Genomic DNA, 21,879 nt, shown 5'->3' with positions numbered 1-21,879 from the left:
ATGATAATTTTAGGGAGAAATAAAGAAGTATTTACCTTGATTTATAGTAGTATGAAACTATTTTTTTAATTGATTAAACCTTTTCAAATTATATTACATCCACTCTTAGTAAATGTAATGGCACACGAAGTATGGCGACATTGTGACCAACTACGCTAGGATCCCGACTTTGGGCACTCTCTAGCCAGCATTGCCCAACATCCGAATCATTTTTTAACGTATTTATTAGTTTTCAAATGTGATTGTTATGAGTTTGATAGGATAATTTATAATTGATGAGGTGATACCGTTTTAGTGTACTAGTGTCAACCATTAAATTTACTTTCACCTTGTAAAACTGATCATCACAAATATATTTTTCTTACTTTATTAAGATTATTAATTATTTGATAAAATTTTTGACTTCATTTCGATACTATTTAACTGATCATGCATTTTTCATTTTTGTTTAGATTTAATTATCGATAAATACTAAAGAGAAATATAAATTTTAATGTAACTAATTCTTTGATGAAATTTTATAAATATTATAAAAAGTATAAACTATTCCACTGTGAATAACATAAGTCTACTATACATAAATGGAAACTAAAAGAGATAATCGTTAATAAGAAACGGATTTAAGTCGAGATTAAAAAGGATAATTATCTTACTTTCTAAATATAGATTGATTTACCAACAATCCGGTTGTGATAAAATGAAAAAGTATAAATAAAAATCTCAAAATATAAAAAGTTTCTTCCAAGATAAAGATAACATAATTTGTCAATGTCAGCATTCCCAAGGAATAACAATTAAAAAAAACATGACTTTTATATAAATAAATCAATTAAAAATCAATCCTTACAAGCAAAACAACTTTTTTATACATACATACACACACATATAACAATCAAAATTTTTAGTATCCTGTAGCAAATCATCATCAAATAGAATTCTTTAAAAATGGGAATTATTGAAAATAACAACAAATCAAGTAAAGTTGCACAAGCAAGATTAGCAGTATTATCAGCTCATCTTTCATCATGTGTTGAATCAAATGATTTCATTGAATCTTCCCCTGTCTCTGCTCAAGTTTTTGTGGCCCCACCTCCCAATTTAAAAGGGTCTTTATCAGTTTCTGATGATAGAACTGGCAAAAAATACAAATTTCAAGTTTCTGATGAAGGTACCATTAAAGCTGCTGACTTTAAGAAGGTAATTTTGATTTTGATTTATGGGGTTTGTTTATTTTTTTTAATTTATATATTGGTTTTTTTTTCTTGAATTTTTAGGAAGTAGTTATTTATTTGTATGATATATGTCTAGTATAAAAATGTATTGGGTTTTCATTTATTTTGTTGAAATTATGTTTTAATTAATGGGTTTTAGTTATTTATTACTGTTGTGAAGTGTAGAATAGGTTTGTGAATTATTGATCATTTTTGTGTTTTGGTGGATTTTTGCAGGGATTTTATTTGTGTTTTTAGTTTTTTTATGATAAAGTTTTAATCTTTACTCTTTAGTGGTTTGAATGTGTGTTATGTTGGAAAATTAGGATATTATGATCTAGAGTTGTAAAGTATGATTGAAGGTTGTTTTTTATTTTTGTAATTGTATATTCACCCGATCAAAGATGTTCGATATAATTAGTATATATTTTTGTAATCTTTTTATGATAAAGGTTTAATCTTTATTGGTCTGAATGCTTGTTATGTCGGAATATATTGTTGTTATGGATTTTGATATTTTTATTTAGACTACATGTAATTTGAAGTTAAAAGGTGTACATAATTTGGTAATCACAGATAACAACAGGAAACAACGATAAGGGTTTGAAGCTTTATGATCCGGGATACCTTAACACGGCTCCAGTTCGGTCATCGATCTGCTACATTGATGGTGATGAAGGGATCTTGAGGTATAGAGGGTATCCGATTGAAGAGTTAGCTGAGAGTAGTTCGTTCTTAGATGTAGCCTATCTTTTAAGTAAGTCCTGTTTCCGGTGTATTTAGTATGTTGGTAATAGAAGTGGTGAAACGGGCAGGGTGGGTAATGGGTTGCTATTGCTTGGTTCAATTAAAAATCTAATGTTTGTCATCTGCAGTGTATGGGAACTTACCTTCTCAGAGCCAGTTAGCTGATTGGGAGTTCACCGTTGCACAACATTCAGCCGTTCCCCAAGGAATCTTGGTAAGAGGATTTTGCATTTAATCTTGTAAACAGTTTTCAGTAAGATTTATTGACTAGATTCTGATGAAATTTATGATTATCCCTTTTTCTTGTATGACAAAACATATTTGGTTTTTGAAGCTTTAAGCTTATGGTAAATTGGTAAGTGGTTAAGGAAGGAATTAACTTTGAGTTAAATATACTCTTGTGTGGCAGGATATCATACATGCAATGCCTCATGATGCTCATCCAATGGGTGTTTTGGTCAGCGCAATGAGTGCCCTTTCTGTATTCCACCCCGATGCAAACCCTGCTCTTAGAGTAAGTTCTCTCTCTTCCATTATGTTTAAATCGTATAAATCTATCGTCCTAACTATTTGCATATAAAAAACACGTGAATATAAATTTTGAATATGTTTACTTTCTTCATTTGTTTATATAGGGTCAAGATTTGTACAAATCTAAGCCAGTGCGAGATAAGCAAATAGTGCGCATACTTGGGAAGGTCTTGGCCACTTCGTCTCATTTTCTTCACACTTCCCCCTTTTCTAATTTGTCAGTTAATTTTGAGCTTATGCCCAATTTATTAATGCTCAGGCTCCTACTATCGCAGCAGCAGCGTATCTTAGGATGGCAGGGAGACCTCCTGTTCTTCCTTCCAGCAATCTTTCTTACTCAGAGAATTTCTTATACATGCTGGATTCATTGTATGTCTATTTATATACTGTGTTGGTATTGATTCAATAGTTACAACTGCCGTTATACTTTTAGGTTAGTTGCATTAAAGCTAACAAACTTATCCCAAAAAAACAATTGAAGTTCCAAGCTGAATGTCATTCTCTATTACCTAAGTAAACCAGTTTTTAGGAAAGTTGTTAGTGTCACACCTCACACCTGAAACAAAGTTAAGATGGTAACTTGATGAATTCTCAGTTACAACACTTCCTCGTCATTTCGTAGTATTTGAAGCCGAAATTAAGAAAATTGGTCACCTTTATCAAATAGTAGTGAATTTCTATGGTTATACTGGTGTAAAATACGTACAATACCCTAAACACTTGGAATAAAGTTGGGTGCCTTTCTATGCATTTAATTTAGATATATACCACTGGGCGCATATTATGTGCAGATATATTTATATTGATTGTCCTCTTGCGACCTTCCGATTATTTGGATAGGCAATTTTAGACCTTGGTGACCATGTCTTGATGTGATTCTGATTTATTCTTTATATATATTTTCAGAGGTGACAAGTCTTATAAACCCAACCCTAGACTTGCTCGAGTACTCGATATCCTTTTTATATTACATGCAGAACATGAAATGAATTGTTCCACAGCAGCGGCGAGGCATCTTGCATCAAGGTAAGCACTTTCTCTTTATTAGATTGCATTTGTCCTGTGTTATGGGCTCATGGCAAACAATGACTGGATATCTGCATGCAGTGGTGTTGATGTATACACAGCTCTTGCTGGAGCGGTTGGAGCACTATATGGTCCTCTTCATGGTGGAGCAAATGAGGTATGCTGATATCAATAGAGGTGGCGATATTGATGTAAAGGGTAACAGGTCAAATGGACCATTGTTAGTATTAGTTGGATAAGTTTGGTTGACCTGCATAAATTTCCTGCTATATTTTTATTGATAGTATTTGTTAAATAGGATTACTAAAACTGTATTAGTACATTAATAATCCATTAGTTTGAATAAACCAATGTAGGTATGCATAAAAAAAACCTATTTGGGCAACTCTTGACACTTTTGGAAAAATCCCCCATTCAAGAATATATGGGTCAAGTTACCACCTCTAATATAGGGTGAAACCGAGATCTTACTTATCTCCACATCTTGTGAATGGGGCTTCAGTCTATCTTCATTTTTCTGATAAAATGATGGATGAACCCACAAAACAGAAATGCTAAATGGCTAAAATGATAGGACTAAGTTTTATGTGTTATCCTGGTGTTACAGGCGGTCCTGAAGATGCTCAATGAGATTGGAACTGTTGACAATATTCCCGAGTTCATCGAAGGAGTGAAAAATAGGTTGGTTTCTTTTCCAATGATAACCGCTGACATGTTAAGGAAAATGTATAATGAGTGAGTTAATTATAAAGGTTTTTGAACTTATGTGTATAGAAAGCGAAAAATGTCGGGTTTTGGGCATCGTGTATACAAGAACTATGATCCTAGAGCAAAGGTTATTAAAAAGCTGGCAGAGGAGGTATTCTCAATTGTAGGCAGAGATCCCCTTATTGAGGTATTTCAATTTCTAAGCTCAAAGTAAAAATTTTCTAGTTATCATCTAGAGTATTCATTAGCCACATGTTCCCAACAGGTAGCTATTGCTTTGGAGCAAGCTGCACTATCAGATGAGTACTTTGTTAAAAGAAAGTTGTACCCAAATGTTGATTTCTATTCTGGGCTGATTTATAGGTATGTCTCGTGATATATTGTACAAAGTTACTTGCTAAATATTAGTAGATAGAGGTATGGATATGAAAGTCATATGCAATGTTCGGATTTGATGGTATCAGTTCTTTCATTTCCCATCTATATCCATTCCCAAACCCACTTACAAACCAAATGGCACCTTAGATGTGTCTACGATTAATCCATTATGCTAACCTTCTTGAACACAGGGCAATGGGTTTCCCAACTGAGTTTTTCCCTGTATTGTTTGCAATTCCTCGAATGGCTGGCTATTTGTCACACTGGAGAGAGTCGCTTGATGATCCTGACACAAAGATCATGAGGCCCGCACAGGTTTGCTTCTTTGAACTTATGCTTAAATATACATCCTTAATTAGAGATGGAAAATGATCGGGTGAAGCCAGTTTTTAGTGTATGACTTAAAACAGATCAGGGAAGAGTTGACCAACATATTTTGTCCAAATTTCTACTACATTTTTTTTTGCAAGTTATTAGATATAATCATGATTGAGGACGACTATATGTTTTTAAAATAATTAAATTAGGTAACATATACTGTTTTGATTATAAAGCAATTCAAGAAATAGGGATTAGGAGAAATAACTTTTATGATTAATTTGATTATAAAACATTGTTGGTGGGAACCTATCTCTCAAGAGTAGGTTATTTTGGAGAGGTGATCTCCTCTTGAAAGGATGCCATTTAGTATTTCGTTGGCATCTACTTTAGTTTCAATAATATGATCATTCACATCTAATCATATATTTGTGTTTCTCATTTTATTCAGGTATACACGGGTGTATGGATGCGCCATTATATTCCTGCCCAAGAACGAATGTCATCAACTGCAGCTGTAGTAGACAAGCTTGGGCAGCTTTCTGTCTCCAATGCCACTAGGCGACGGTTGTCTGGCTCTGGTATTTGAGCTATATGTAATGGCATTTCAACTTTAAGACAAGTGAAAACAATGCCAAGCAAAATAATTGGAACTGTAATATCACAAATTCATCTATATGATTATTATATATGGTGCTGTAATAAGATGTATGATCAAACTTATGTTTTAACTCTTTCGATATATCGATGATAGGTGCACCTTCACAATTGTTGGTATATTTTGAATATGAATTTCATTACTATCTTACAATATTTACTTACAGATGCAGTGCAAAAAATATTTTGTGATATAGATGGTTTTTAATGCAAACAAATGAGGTAAAAAAATTAGCCAGCCACAGTGCCACGGGTTTTATAAAATAAAATGTTATAATTTTAGTGTGAAAAATAAAATTATTTTAAAGATGGTTATGGTTTTTATCAAAAGAGCTATATAATTCAAAAATGACAGGACGGTCAGTCATTAACATGTAAAAATAGTTGTATTTTAGCAAAAAGTTCAAAGAAATGAGAGAGGACATCATAAGTCAGACACTTCCATGAATTCTGAAAACAATTATTTAGCTGGAGAACAATTATTTAGCTGGAGAATCTCAACAGCAGACCGAAAAATATCTTTGGAAGACATTTTTGACAAAATGAAAGAAACGTTAATCAAACGTCTTACAGATAAGCAAGAATCTCCGACAACATAGAACAAGAGATAAAGTTTGTATTAAAGTTTGCAATAATACAAGACAAAAACAATTGATAAAAGGGGTCCTACCTCCATCATTAGTCATCATATGGTACAAAAAATCATAGATTTCCACTCAAAAAAGGTAGTGATATTTCTACAACAAGAATTGGCCATCTACAACAAAGACGCAACTTTTTATACGCTGAATACAACTGCATGATGCAGGTTTTGTTGTAGATGGATAAAATTTGTTGAGAAATATCATTTCCCCTCAAAAAATCATACCTCCGTCACTAGTCATCACTAGCCAGATGGATGCAAACATGTTGCTCTCAAAGTTCCAAGAAACAAACTCAAGTTTCAAGAGTATCATCTGCACAATAAAAGCCACGCAATGGTCATGGCTAGAACAAGTTTTTTCACTACTAGTATTCTGTACTTTTCTAGGTTGTGTGTATTTTGTAATAAAATATTCAATAAAATAAAAAAGGTTTGAAGTACTTTAGCTCGTGGGTATTCAATTATTTGCATCATATTTCACAAGGCTTAATGCCTATTATACGGTTAGTCTTTCTTAATTTTAATTGTTATTTAGTTAATTAGCCTAATGATATGCTAAATATTAATATGTTGGATGTCACCAATCCATATTCTAATTTCATGAGGATAAAATAGACTCTTAAATTATGTCTGAATAGTTAGGAAGTCATCATGGATAAAACAGTGTCATGGATAATATGTTGGATGTCACCAATCTATATTCTAACGCCTATATTGGATGTCACCAATCCATAGTCAAGGTTGTTATTAAACCAAACAGTCATCATGGATAAAACAGTGTCATAGGCGTGGTTTAGCCCTATTTTGGGCGGGTTTGGCGTGGTTTGGGTGTTTAATCATTGACAGAAATTGGATTTAAATATGGTGTCTTGACAGGTTTAATTACGTAATTAAAAATTTTAATAATTAACCTTTACTTAATTATTAATATATCCTTTGACATAATAATAGCTATTTAGACATAACCTGGGACATCTAGGGTAAGTTTTTTTTTTTATGGAAGATACAACTATTTTTATGTAATGTTACCAAAAGATATTAGTGTTGTAGTTATCATTTTCCACGATTCAAATGCTTATAGGGTATTTTTATAAATTTATAAGTAAAAAACCTGGATATATAAACATCTTATGATAGATTGAAAAACTATAGATAAATATCAATTACCCCAAATGAAAAGAAATAAATATAGATTCTCAATTAACAAACTAAACCGAAGTAAAAAACTAGTAACCTTGCCATTCATTTTTTTATTCCATTTCGACCTACATTGATCACGGGTATGCAACGAGTCTTTCTCTTGAATGGTTGTTAAACTTGGTTAGCACATTTTCCAAGTGAGTGCATAATTTAATGGTTTCCATTGTGTGGGTCTTGAGAACGTTGACGTAGGCTTTTGACAAAGCCTCTTCTCCTGCTTGTGACCAAGGACGGCACTTTGTTCGTCCGCAAGGAACAACCTCCTCTTGTGTCTACGGTACATCGTTGTCTTCGTCGTCCTCTTATCAAAAATTGTGAAAAACTGGCTTCTTAGTAGGTAACTTGCGAAAAGTCGAGTCGGTTTGTGTATTGTGCAAGTTGCGAAAAATCCGGTTGGTAAAAACCTGGTTGGGAAGACAATGGGTTTGGGGTTGCTCGGGTCGTGTTTCAGGTTGGGTTGGGATGGGTTGAAGACGAACCACTTTTACTTTGGGTTGAGTTCCGGTTTCCTTTCTTGGATCCATAATTGGTTGATGTATGTGTTGTGTGACTTGTATGTGTATTTGGTTAACGTAAAATTGTTACACAAAAACGATGTTTTACAAGTTATACCATCACTAATTTGACAATATTTTAATATATCAGCAGATTTATAGAAGGATGTTTTAAGTATATCACTACTCTTTTGACCATACTTAAATGTATTAGCCGCTTGATCAATGATCAGATGACAAATTGCATGATCTTAATTTCAAATTAAATTCACATTACAAAACTTCCAACAAGAAACACTACACTTGATATGTTGTCATTTTTGATGTTATAAAAAGGGTGAAGTTTTCACAAATGTAATATTGAAAATCTATCATTATCTACAATAAGATTTTAAATTGAAAAGTTTTTATACGGCGTGATCTAGATACAGTTTTCAAACTGCACCTATTCATGTTGGTTTTCCAACTTTATTTCAACTTGTCTGTTAATAAAAAGAAGGGAATATATATTGTGCTGTTAGTAGTAGTACTGCTATCTCACAAACATCCCCCCGTGATTTTCCTATGTGATAAACAAATAATCATCCCCCCTTGGATGTGAGGGCAACTGCAGCCAAGCATCTGTTGTTAAGAGCATGGTAGCTTTCCCCTAAAAAGAATATACCATTGATTAAAAAAATACATGACACTACAGATTTGGAAATCGGAAGCACATAGGAACAGCAGAACAACTACTTTATCAACATTTAAAACAACTTTTATGGGTTGCAAATGAGTTGAACTACGGTTGGAAAACCAACATGAATAGATGACAAACTTGCTTAGGCATTTCAGAATCTCCTTGCTGTCGGTGTACTAAATTTGGAACTTGAAGTACTAGAGCTTCCATGAAAAAGACTTGGTTTCCTTATAGGGGTGACACTACAATAAAAAGTAAGATTTTAACAAGGGTTAGTTACAAGATCTACAAAAGTGAGAAGGTATTTCTAGACAGAAATTAACTAAAACGCTACCTGGGAGTTCTATGCACGGTTGCTTTCTTCATGGCTGAAAGGTTTTTAACCTCTCGGCTGTCCACAAACAAAACAAGGATAAACATATGAGAAATGAAAGATAATGCACTCAGTTTTTCATAAAAAAGTTAACGTACCTATTAAGGAATTCTAGTTTTGCCTTCTTCATCAAGCCACTCTTTGTATTGCCAAGGTTAATACCCGGCCCTACATTACAGACAAGTTTCACCATCATATTAGCCTACCATTAAGGTGTTGCCTCCACTAACAATATATTGTAAAGATTATGATATTTGATCATTATCGAATGAGAAGATGCAACTTTATAAGGTATCAGGGTACCTCCATAAAAACATCTTTTATTGCTGGAGGGTGGCACCTTGGTGCACAGTTGAACTTGCCGACTTTGCTTCACTGGTGTAACAGAAGAATAGAAAGTGTAAATAACAATAATGAAATTCCTTTCAAGCAGGAAACATATATGCGGACATGATTATTTCTTAGCTAAGCATCAAGCGTAGAAACATGTATGATACAACTACAATAACTCTACTAACTTTGGAAACCTAAATTTGTAATAGAATGGGAAGATAAATTTCTGACATTAGTTTGTCGGATTTTTAATGGGATTTAACAAGACAATAGCAACTCTTAAACAACCATTCATTGCAATGCATCAAGAACCTGGTGACAGTACTATATTTCAATATATCCCTTTGAAAAATGTTGTTTAACAGGTAAAGAGTGTTGCTGAACAAGCACAAGATTTAAAGAAGAGTTGAAGGAAAAACTAGTGTCTAGCTTATCATCAATTGGAAAAAGAAAAAACAGTATTCCATAATGAACAAACCAAACAAGACTTTGTTAGCACACATGGAGAATGTGTTCCAAACTTTGAGACACTCCCAGTGCCTTGAAAATCATGGTAAAACTACCTAGCCAATCTCATAAAACTATTCATAAAGACTTGGTCAGTGGCGTTAGAAAGTTTTATCAGGATGGGCCAAATCAACAAGAAAAAGTAAAAAGATTCTGAATCATAATATATAGAAAATCATAAATAATAGTTTTTAATAAAAAAAAAAAACATAAGAGACTCCTATATTGACTTTCCTTATTTCAAGAACCATTTTTTGTTTTTTGCAAAAAACATGAGAACTCCTAACTTTTGTATTGGATCACATATTTTTAAAAGTTCATTCATATGTGAAACGTAATAAAAATGTATGTTTTAGAACAATTTTTCAAAACCTTCAAAATAGCCTTGGGTGAACTTGTAAATGAATATATTCACGTTTTCGTTCGCATGTGAACAAACAGCTAAGGTTTTGAAAAAAGTTTTGTTCTACAACATACATCTTATAACGTTTCACATGTGAATAAACTTTAAAAACATGTTTTCTAAAAACATAATTTAGGAGTTCTCATGGTTCTTGAAAAAAAAAAGGGTTCTCGAAATAAGGGTCCCAAATACACACACACACACACATATATATACGAATTTATACACCGTTGCTGCATTTGTTGACCGTTAGTACTAGTTAAATATTTTTTTGTTAAATATAGCTCTTAACGTCATAGTTACAAACGCATCAGAATATTATGCATAAAATAAGTGTCCCTTAAACATAATTATCAATCTTCACCTACAAAACTTTAATGTGTGCTAACCGGTCCCCATGGCTTGCGAAACCCTGTGCTGCTCAACAGTACAGGGCCCAGTTTTTAATCGGGTCAGTTTATTGTAGTTTATATTTTGTAAAGACTTGTTCTATAACTATTTATGCAATAGTTTGTTTCTTTATCTTATAACTAATTATTGTAGCTTTATATTTACATAGAACTTTTTTTGTAATTGTTATGTAATAGTTTAATTTGACCTAAAATAAATAAAACTGTTTTTGTAATTAGTAATTTAGTATGTAATAGTCCAAATTTGTACTGCATTGAGAACAAAAGTTTGAAAGTTTTCCATGGCTGGATTTTCTTTAAAGTTGGGATGGTTTTTGAGCTAGCATGATCTAGGGATATTTTCGCATGGGGACATTTTATAACTTTTCAACAAGGTGAAAGAATCTTTATAATGTTATATAGATGATAAAAGAACTTCTTTTTCTATACTCCCTTTCTAAGACTTGAACATTCAATCTGGGGGGAAGGGAATATCAAACTGTTAGGCATCTAAGTTGGGTGAAAAACCCCTCACATACCTTTTTTTAAACCATAAAAATCATGGGGGGCCAAGCATTTATTTAAAATATTAGAATATTGGTATGTGAGGGGTTTTTCACCCAAGTTGGGTGCATAACAGCCCCATACTCACTTTTCTCTTCATTCTGATACTATTTATCTTTCTAAGAATTTAAATTTGCTCCCATTGAACTATCCTTTCAATTTTTATTTTTATTTGAACGGCATACTATCCTACTCGTACTTCCGGATTACACGAATGTCTCAGATCAAACCCAGAACTTTAATACCATCCCATAGTACGCTCGCATCAAGCTAAGTGTAGAACTCACTGCCAAAACCACCAACCAATCTCATACTTGGCCAATGTGGGATCGTAACAATACCCCACCCTTCACGGCTATGTTGGTCACGGTTGGCACCTTTTTTTTGGGTCCAAGCCACCGCTCCATAGGCCACCACTCTGAGCTCATTGGTCACGGTTGGCACCACTTCTTTTTCGGGTCCAAGCCACCACTACATAGGCCACCACTTCGAGTGTTGGAACCACGAAAGGTAGGGTCGGCTCTCATACCAATTGATACGAACCCATCCCATGATAGGCTCGCATCATGCCATAAACTAAGTGTAGAACTCACTTCCAAAAGCTAGCTCAAAAGAGGAGGGGACACCTACCCTTATAAACCACCAACCAATCCCCATAGGCCGATGTGGGATCGTAACACACTATCAAAAAATCCCGTATTAATCCACCCCCAAAAATGTGGCAGTTACCTAGGTGGATCCTCCTAAGGTCAAAGTCATTCCCAGTGAGCCACTAACCTATTGACACAATCATTTCAATTTAAATCAATCATTAACTCTACACAATCTTCATCAAACAATCTTAAATATTTAGCAACTCACAAACTTCATTCAATCTTTCACTTTCAAACATCTTTGTCTAACAAACTTAATCTAATCTTCATTATTTTCACTCGTCTTCATCAAACTTTCTACTAAACCTTTGTTCATCTCAATCACTTCTAAACATTTAAACACCTCAAATATTAACCAAAATGAACATTTCTCTCCCTTCTGATGAAGATAAGCAATTGTGCTCATCATGAATACACGAAACAAAAAAAATATTAAAATGAAGTACCAAACAAACTCCGTCAAACATTCTCCCTTAATAAACAATGTCTCCTAAATATCTTGAATTGTAGCACCAAATAATCTTATCTTAGACATTCTCTAAACAAACAAAACTATCATGGTTTCATACAAAATATTCTTGAATTGTAGAACCAAATAATCTTCACTTAGACATTCTCTAAAACAAACAAACTATCATGCTTTTAAACGACAAGAGGGTTGATGACTAAGATCATGAAATCAAATCACTATCACCGGATAATGATGTGGAAAATGACCATGAAATGCAAAGAAAGCATCGATCGTTTAAAATCGGGTAATGAAACAAATCACATGAAAAATCAAGAAATCATCACTTGTGTTTGCGTGAAAACAAATTTCAAAACCACAATGACACCTAGACCACATAAATTACAAGTTAACACGAATTTTGAATCACAAAGGAAACAATTTTCGTGACCTACGTTCAACGTTGACCTGATGTTACATTGGTAGGATTTACATTCAATTATTATAGAATACCATCGGTAGGTATCATTATGAATGTTTAGATAATGTTACAAAGACATGCAAATGTCACATAGGCATAACATAGACACTTGTCCTAATAAGTGTTTAATATGGCTCTAAACTCAATGATGTAATCAAATGAAGTCGGAGACCGGAGCAAAATGTTCTCCTTGTTTCATATAAACAATCACTAAGAAAATTTTAACATCCGTGAATATACATAATAGCTATCTAGGATATGTACAAAAGGCGAAGACTTGTGTACGGATCATAATGGGAAGGATAGAGTATAAAGTAAGTTTACACTAGGGATCATCACTTAGCCCATATCTTTTTACCTTGATTCATAATGAGCTATACTACGAGGGATGCATTATAGCATTCCATGATGCTTGATTTTTGATTGCGTTGTCGTGCAAATCTCGGAATTGACAAAATGAGTTAAATACATAGAAAACTTTTCAAGTAACTAAGCTCAAACTCTTGCATCATGTTCTTAAAAGTTTTGTGAAGATAAATATATCAAAGAGATTGACATATAAAAAGAAGATTACATGGTTTGGAAAATACCTTTAGAACCCAATATTGTGAAAGATATAAGGTAATGTTTGATGTAGTTGCTATAGCCTACACAATTGTTTGTTAAGCTATACATTTTATCCATGCCGAATTTCACTATTAGACATGCTCATTAACTCATACAAACCTTATTAAAGAGGACATAAGATACATTTGAGAGATAAAAGTCTAAAGATTTGAATCGAAGCAACAACGAGAATATACCTCCATAAAGAATCCACATCTCTTCATAGTTCATATCCTTTAGTTGTTCTCCCTTTGTGCAATGTTTCTTTTTGCTACTTTGTCGTCAAACCAAACCCTATTGCACATCAATAGCCTTTAACCCTTGCAAAATTTGGGTAAATTTTCATGTGTTGCTCAATTAGAGTGTTCATTAAAAGGCAAAGTGTACAAATATCCATCATCACGGATAATAGCATCTCACTTTACCTCAAACCTAGCGAGTTTCTTCTAGCATAGACTTTGGTTGTAAGTCCTTATGAATGCTTGTAATGAGACATTGCCTTGCTATCTTCTTTCTAGTGTCCACTTTCTCTTTTGTTGATGGAAGCATCCTCTCCATCCTCATAACCTTCGTATGAGTCCTTCAAATGAGTCGTTTGAAGTTAGGTTTATATCGTTTCTTGAATAAAATTCATATCTAATTATATGACCTAAATGGCACTAAACATTCTATTTATCATATCTTCAATCTTCATTTGTTGCATCCATGATCTCTCAAACTTAAAGTTTGAATGAAAACTCTCCTAGTCCATGTTAAGAACACCTCTTCCGCCATGGTAGCTTTTGTAATGAACTCTATCATTGATGTGAAAGCCGATTGCCGACTTCCTCGTCTTATGTAACGAAATTGCATTGCATCACGTTATTTGTCTCACAAAGCAATCCGTATGAAAAGCTTGTTGTATTGGCTTATCGAAGCATTTCTAGTTAATGCTTTGCTTGTAAGCATAGAAGCGGTAAGCGCAGAAGATGTCGAACAATTCAACAACCATCATTATTTTATTTAGAAATAATGAATTTCTTTCTATCGCCATACTATCAAAACATACCGTAAGACATAGCATCGGCTTCTTTAGTTTCCTCTATCTAGAAACTCTTGTACCTATATCTTTATTTGATTTGTGAAAGCAATAACCGCTGAAAAGGACTTCGTTGCATGAGTTCAATTTGTAATGGTAAGGCTTCAAGACGCATATTCTTTACGTTTTATGATCCTATGATTAACGGTATTAAGGCATCGCAAGATTATGTCATCATACTATCTGTTCAAATACTTCGTCATCCATTTACACAACATTCTTGCCTTTTTTTTAATCCCCCGAAAGACCATGTTATGCTAAACATGCACTCGCATCCAAGGTAATCGATCACCGGTATTAATGACGAAATAATGGTCGTGGATTTGTGTTTAAAAACGATAAATATAAGAGAAGAGGATAAGAAGAAACTATTTCTTGGGCTTAAAGCCTTTCATCCAAAAAAAGAGGTGAAGAAGAAAATACTAACTTGACATGTATTGGATGAATATAGTGTACAATGGAACAAGAGAAACATGCCTTTAGAAGTTCATGGGGAAGACCATATATAATTAAGGCAGAACCAAATTAGTAGAACATGGTGAAAAATGACTAACATCAGATAAACATGAAGCAAAAAAGTGACCAAACGTAGGTCTCGGAATATGTAAATGGAGACTTACTAGCATTAGCATTAGAATAACGTTGCTTTAGCCTTTCACCTATGTTCTGTTCAGCCTCTTCCAAGACCTCCAATTTTATCTGCAGGTTAAGTAACCAAATTGTAGCAGAGCCATTATTGAATAATACTGTTCTCATAATACTTTAGTCCACTACCAGAAACACATATTGTCAATTATGTAATGCTCGTGATTTATGAAAGCAGAATTATCCCTAGTTTCACTCATTGAATAAGAAGTTATCACTATGCCCGATAACATTCTTTCTTTTAATAAACGAACAATAAAAGTTATTACCTTATACAACTCGCTCCATTTGTGTGAAACTCCCTTTTTTTTCATTTTATCAACTACATCATTGGCGTTCTTAGAACCAAACTGCTGCACGTAAAAGTTCTTCCATAACTTATCAGTAACTGGGCTAAGATCTCGTCCCTGCACAACACAAAAATTTCTCAAATTTCAACACTATTTATCTCTCCCATAAGAAAATTACACCAAAAGAGATCTAATACCTTGGTTTTCTCCTCAATATGTTTAATCTGATCCATAGTACAATGTGGTAAAATCCGCTCTAATAAATGTTGGTCCGTCTCACCTACATCTCCTAAGTACCTAACGTTATCTATAGCTTTTTGAACACAAAGATCAACCAATGTCGGGATCCTTCTTATCCTCTTGGTACCCCATCCGTCCATCGTATGTCGTCCTGATTTCATCTTTAGACTACCGCCCTGCTAAAAGCACATAATACAAACACATTATATAGAATACAAAACTTACTGCCTAATAAGAAAAACGAAAACATTATGCCTTTCGTTTTTACGAGATAAAAATGTTTCACATATTCAATCCATTACATGATCATACCAGATTTAAAACAATAATTATTTCGTTTCAACAACACCAAACTTCAAAAGACCACATATTTTGACAAAATTTTAGGAAAAAAAATGGCTAATATTAGTCAAAAATAGGAAACTCCACTAATAAAATTTTTAAACTTTTGCAAATATAAAGTTAAAAGATTTATGAAAAAACCAAAATTATGAATTTTTTTAAAAATTTTTCAGTTAATTAGGAAAAAGGAATATCATAGAGCATAATATATAAAGATTTGTACTTTTTAGTTTGTTAATTCCTCAAAACAGTTATAGGTAAACATAATTATCTATAAATCTTGCCACATCTTACACCCAGCTAAATTATTTTCAAGAAAAAATCATCAATTATGTAAATTTATAATTTTATATGTATATATTTATGTACAAATGATATATAAAGCAATAATTGCAACTATTTGTTGTAAATAAAAAAAGATATAAAATTAGTTGAATATGAATACCTTGTAGCTAAAATCGGGGCCAAAAAAGGTGATCGGACAAAAAAATTATGGTCAATATTCAGATAAGAAGATCGAGATCAATCGGAGGAAATGTGATCGGAGATATCAACGGCGGCGGATAACAGAATCTTTACCGGAAATGTTTTCGAGGGTAATATCGGTATTTTAAACAAAAATATTTGTTGTGTTTTTCTTTCTGTGAATGGGAAGGTATAATATGCGTTTCGCGTGGGTAGGAATGACGTGTTTCATGTAAAGGAAAGTTTTTGTTTCATAAATTAGAAAAGGAAAAAAAAATTGTTAAATGCAGTCTCTAACAAAAAAAAAAAAAAATTATATAAAAAATTCAGCTCAAAAATTTACGACTAACTATTTAGTGTAGCTTAACTACAGCTTTAACGTTAACATTGAGTTTAACAAAACTCATAATTTATTAAAATTCAATAATAAATAACTTTTACAACTCGATATGAATATTTATTTTTATGACACATACTTTATCGTTAAAAATAAATTTAATGATAACTCAAGCGATTAATGTTTATTACTAATTTATACCCTGATTCGACCAATATTTTAATGGATATTGATAAATTTTAATACTGGCTCAAAATATAGTCACTGTATACCCAGTGCCTCGGCGGTTCCCGGTTGGTGACTAGCTTAGTAGCTTCACTCATCAACTTAATGATATTGGCTTAGGCTGCTACGAAATCTCATCATTCAAGTTATTTACCCTTTGTGTGATAATGTGCCTCGTATTCCATTATTGAGATGGTAATACAAGTTTATCCAACGACCAGGTTTGCGGATCAGTCTACTGAGTGATCAACCATAGCCCACTGAGTGATCAACATGGTCGTTCATTAGCTTACTCAATAACTAGCAAAGCGGTCTCAAGAGTGCAGCATTTCTTTCAAGCAACTTTCTTTTGTTTACTACTAGTTTAGAGCAAAACATTTAAGTACTTTAAAAAAATTAACCAAGTCCGTAAGCAAATATGGTTGATCTCATAGTTAAAACCTACGGTTTGGGCTGACATAAGCTGCGGATAGTATATCCAACACAGAAACCACATTTGAGTCTCTGTTTTCATTTTCTTTTCTTTGAATGTATACATAGTTTATTAAACAAAAATATTTTAGTTCAAAGAGCCATGAAGTTTATGGGCATCATTGAGCATCTCACTAGTCTTAAGTTTAGCTGTTGATCCACTATTAGAATTAGAATACATAAGTTACTGCTACTTTCACTCTAAGCAATAATTCACCAAAAAGAATATTCAACAAGGATGGTTTTTAATCCACTAATTCTAGCATCTAAATTCATCAGCTATCAGCGGTGGGATAAAACTGCAACCTTGAAGCGTTTGCTCAAAGATATGTCCCACTCTAAGCAATTTTTCCTGCAGATATGAACACTTGTTTTATGTTAGACCAAAATTATATCAAAGTTTAATGATGGTATTGAACCTGTGGATATAAATATGTATCAATAAACAAGCCTCGCCTCATCAAAAGCAGCACCAATCATTTGAAAGCCAACAGGAAGACTAGAAGTGCCGTTTTGAACAAAGCCACATGGCAAAACCAATGCTGGCAATCCAGCTAAGTTCACATTCACCTGTAATAAATTATATCTTAAGTTATGCTGTTTCAAAACAACAAAAAAGATAAAATCAATATAAAAATGGCTTACAGTCATTATATCACCAGCATACATTGCCAATGGATCGTCTTTCTTTTCACCTGTAAACATTAAGTCAGACAAAAAGGGGAAAAAAGCACTCCGTAATTGTTATAAGGTGATCACGGGGGCTAATTACCGATTTTATATGCTGCAGATGGAGCTGCGGGTGAAATTAGAATATCATGTTCATCTAGTGCCGCCTTAAAGCCTTTCTGGACTACTGTCCTCACCTAAACCGCCACATCACCAGGATCAGTATAGTAATTAGGCATCATTAGCAATGAAATTAGGAGTATACCTGTTGTGCTCGTTTGTAATAAGCATCATAGTAACCTGCTGAAAGGGCATATGTCCCCATCAAGATCCTCCTTTTTACCTGCAGCATCGTATCTAGATAATTTACTAATTGTTACAATATTGTTGATAGATCATAATAACCAACCAAATCAATATCATCTTTTCATACCTCTGGACCAAGGCCATTAGCACGAGAGCCCCCGTAAAGGGAACTAAGCTCATCAGAAATAACTTGATTGCCGTACCTGAAATTTGAAAACATATAAGAATAAGAGATCCACTATCATTACTTTTTTCTTAAACTATAAGCATCAGGTCTGCTTTGGAGTTAAAACAACAAGATAGTTTTTATCTTTATTAAAAATGTCCAAGAAAATCCTGATCTTTACCTATGGTATTCGTAGTTGGCAACTCAATGTAAAAACTATAAATATATAGAATTTCTGAATTTGCTACATTTGTTCCTAATATTTCTACTTTAAGGTAAACCAATGAATTCATACATCACCTAATACCATCATAACGAGACAAGTTTGAAGAAGATTCAGATGAAGCAAGAACATAGTATGCTGGTAATCCAAGGGAGAAAGATGGCAATGAGACCTGCAATCCATTACCAAATGCGAAAAAATGATCCTAGAAGTCTAAAATAGACTAATAGATTTATGACAGCCTCACATACATAAAAAAGCACTAAAATAGAATGAAAACCTCTGACACAATACATCCTAGTTCTTCCATATGAGAAATAGCTCCTTGGATAGAAGAAACAACACCCTGATCAACTCCTTCCCCAAGAGTTTCACGAATAACACCAACCCGTAGTCCTTTTAAAGGCTGTGATTCGAAATAATCTTTGGCAATGAGCTGCGATGTATAGTCATTAACCTCCTGGAGACAGATTTTGCACTATTATTAGCATAAAAACTACTTAAAACTAAAGAAGTTTACCAAACTATAATTAAACAGTTAGTTATTTGACTAGACAGCATATTGGATCTATTTGTTTGGATGAGGTTTTCCCTGTTCAGGTTACCCAGGAAGGGCGAGTCTTTTTAAATTAATGTATATGGTCTAACCAGGCATCCTGTGACCATCTCTGAACCCTTTCCTGGCCACCCCCAAGAATGTTACCTAGTGAGATTCAAATGTGAGAACTCTTGTAAAGAGGTCATGATGATATAAATACCAAAAAGTGTGGTTGGATTTATCTTTTAGAACTGCTTATCTGAGCATCGCGAGTTGAATAACATAATCGGATTTTAGCGCTCGGAGTTCAGATATAGATATCCTGTGTCTGATAATCTAAACATTATTACCCCGATTTCACATATTGTCTCTCTTTTTAAACAAATATGGCATATTTGGTCCTTTTAACCAATACTCCTTGTAGAATGAGCATTTGCAAAACACTCAAACATGAAATTATCTAATGCTTAAAGCTTCTTGCAGCAGAAACACTACCAAGCACTAATTACTGCTGCCCAGTATGGTCAAATCAAAATGAAAAACTCACATTGGGTTTAGGGATAATCAGGCTCGAACTGATGACTTCCACCATGTCAAGACTCCTTAATATACGGAACACCCAACACCCCCTAAAAACTATACAGATTCACGAGTTCAAAATGATAATTCTATATTAGTCTCTCTCTCTCTTCCATGTTATAAGAAAATTGCATATTTTTGTTTGTGACATAATCAACATGTATGCTATGCTATTCAAATATACTGCAAGAAACCGTAAATGTCAAAATACAGGGCAAATCAAACATACCCGTTTGCTACTGGTGGCATCATATTTATCATGACCGCAAATTGATTGAAACAGAACTCCAGCATCAACAACTGTTGAGCCAAAGCACCCAATAACATCCAATGACGATGCATACGCCACCAGCCCATATCGTGATACACGGCCATAAGTCGGCTTCAATCCTACAACACCACAAAAAGACGCTGGTTGTCTAACACTTCCACCGGTATCACTTCCCAACGATACTACACACTGCCTGGCAGAAACAGCTGCTGCCGACCCCCCTGATGACCCTCCCGGTACACATTCAAGGTCCCATGGATTTGCAGTAACCTAACAAGTAACAAAGATGCATTTAATACACCACGTTTAAGCAATTGAGCAATTGCTTAAAAAATTCAACCAAGTTTTGATCTTTTTTACCAATGAAAGCAACTAGGTGTATTCATTACCAGTTAATGCAACCATGTTTCAGTTTCATACCAATTTATGCAAAAGATAAAAAAGCGAAACCCAGTTTCACATAATTTCCTTTTTTTTAACTAAAATAAGCAACCGAGCTTTCACATTGTTACATAAATTTGTATCCAGTTGAAAGGGCCAATTTTCAAAGTAAAGCAGCAGCATGCTTAGGTTGTTGGTCTGATTTTAAGAATCATACTCAATAATGTCCCAACTTCATGATTAGATCTTACTGAAATAGGCTAATTTGGAAATTTGATCACCGATGACCAATTGCTTATGTGGCACTTTTTCAAATGAGGTGTCTTGCCACATCAACTTTTTTTTACATGCCATACTTGTTCGGTTGCCAGGAGCAGAACCACCCGATAGTATGAGTAGCTTAAGTTACAGTCTGCTTGGTTCACAAACTGAATCTTTTTTCAAACTAGTTACATTCTTTGTCGGTGCTACTCGGAACCTATCCTCTAGATAATAACTTATTCTTTAATTCGTTTACCATTTGTCCATTTCTAATAAAAATCACATTTTTTAAAACTTATTCCATGCTACATTAACGATATGTGCTACGGATCACATTAATTGTTGGTTCCCCCTACTAAATTACCAAACTTGCTCATTTCAACGAAATATAACCAATCTAATTACTACATTTCATGCACATTATCAAAAAATCGAACCGAAAACCTGAAAAGCAGAGCCTTCAGTAGTACTCCCCATACCAAACTCATCCAAATTAGTCTTCCCAACAACAATCCCACCACATTCTTTCACTTTCCTCACCGCAGTCGCATCAAAAGCCGGTCTATACCCTTCCAAAATCCTCGAACCGGCAGTCGAAGGCATATCCATTGTACAAATATTATCCTTTACTGCAACAAACACTCCAGCAAGTGGACCCACATTTTCATTCCTGTCAATTTTTCTGTCAATTTCATCAGCTTCAGCCAACACTGTTTCTGATAAATGGAGGAAGCTTTTGAGATGGGGTTCGGTTATTCGGATTCGGGTTAGGAATTCTTGGGCGAATTGGCGTGTGGTTTTTTCTTTTGAGAGGATTGATTTTTGGATAGTTTGGATTTGTGAAGTGGGGTGTGTGGAAATGGTGGTTGGTTGGTGGTTTGTGATGGCGTGAATGGGTTTTAGGTGACGGTGGTTGAAGGGTTTTGACCGCCGGCAATGGTGGAGCAACAACCGTGGGTTTTGGACTGTAGATAACATCTTTTATTTTTATTTTTTGTTCAGGGAGAACAAAGATTGACCTTCAACTCAATCCCCCCAAAAAA

The 21,879-nt window shown here is 33.9% G+C and overlaps 3 protein-coding genes across 4 annotated transcripts; 1 reads left to right on the top strand and 2 right to left on the bottom strand.

Annotated features, from left to right (window-relative positions):
• Window positions 1–861: 861 nt before the first annotated feature.
• Window positions 862–5,696, top strand: LOC122609270 (citrate synthase, glyoxysomal). The gene is made up of 13 exons (XM_043782329.1): window positions 862–1,197; window positions 1,788–1,968; window positions 2,087–2,172; window positions 2,368–2,472; window positions 2,594–2,656; window positions 2,749–2,858; window positions 3,396–3,515; window positions 3,597–3,672; window positions 4,123–4,196; window positions 4,290–4,410; window positions 4,489–4,586; window positions 4,793–4,916; window positions 5,371–5,696. Exons 1-13 carry the CDS (start codon window positions 946–948, stop codon window positions 5,506–5,508), a joined length of 1,548 nt encoding a protein of 515 aa, XP_043638264.1. The 5' UTR covers window positions 862–945; the 3' UTR covers window positions 5,509–5,696.
• Window positions 5,697–8,556: 2,860 nt separating this feature from the next.
• Window positions 8,557–16,614, bottom strand: LOC122609702. Of its 2 annotated transcripts, none has more exons than XM_043782661.1 (8): window positions 16,390–16,614; window positions 15,560–15,781; window positions 15,342–15,479; window positions 15,048–15,126; window positions 9,269–9,340; window positions 9,064–9,133; window positions 8,927–8,983; window positions 8,557–8,834 (listed from the first exon to the last, which is right to left on the bottom strand). In XM_043782661.1, the coding sequence occupies exons 2-8, from the start codon at window positions 15,761–15,763 to the stop codon at window positions 8,744–8,746; spliced, it is 711 nt and encodes a 236-aa protein (XP_043638596.1). In that variant the 5' UTR covers window positions 15,764–15,781; window positions 16,390–16,614; the 3' UTR covers window positions 8,557–8,743. The 2 variants fall into 2 exon arrangements, with proteins under 2 accessions (XP_043638596.1, XP_043638588.1); XM_043782653.1 differs by having other exon boundaries at window positions 15,560–15,778.
• Window positions 16,615–17,446: 832 nt separating this feature from the next.
• LOC122602806 (glutamyl-tRNA(Gln) amidotransferase subunit A, chloroplastic/mitochondrial) lies at window positions 17,447–21,879 on the bottom strand. The gene is made up of 10 exons (XM_043775406.1): window positions 21,281–21,879; window positions 20,153–20,464; window positions 19,087–19,266; window positions 18,884–18,978; window positions 18,545–18,620; window positions 18,377–18,454; window positions 18,215–18,308; window positions 18,088–18,137; window positions 17,899–18,012; window positions 17,447–17,794 (listed from the first exon to the last, which is right to left on the bottom strand). The coding sequence occupies exons 1-10, from the start codon at window positions 21,812–21,814 to the stop codon at window positions 17,702–17,704; spliced, it is 1,626 nt and encodes a 541-aa protein (XP_043631341.1). The 5' UTR covers window positions 21,815–21,879; the 3' UTR covers window positions 17,447–17,701.

This window comes from Erigeron canadensis, chromosome 1, assembly GCF_010389155.1.
Source record: "Erigeron canadensis isolate Cc75 chromosome 1, C_canadensis_v1, whole genome shotgun sequence".
In the NCBI taxonomy this organism is placed as follows: domain Eukaryota; kingdom Viridiplantae; phylum Streptophyta; class Magnoliopsida; order Asterales; family Asteraceae; genus Erigeron; species Erigeron canadensis.
The sequence above is the reverse complement of the archived record's forward strand: the minus strand, read 5'-3'. Positions and strand labels throughout refer to the sequence as shown.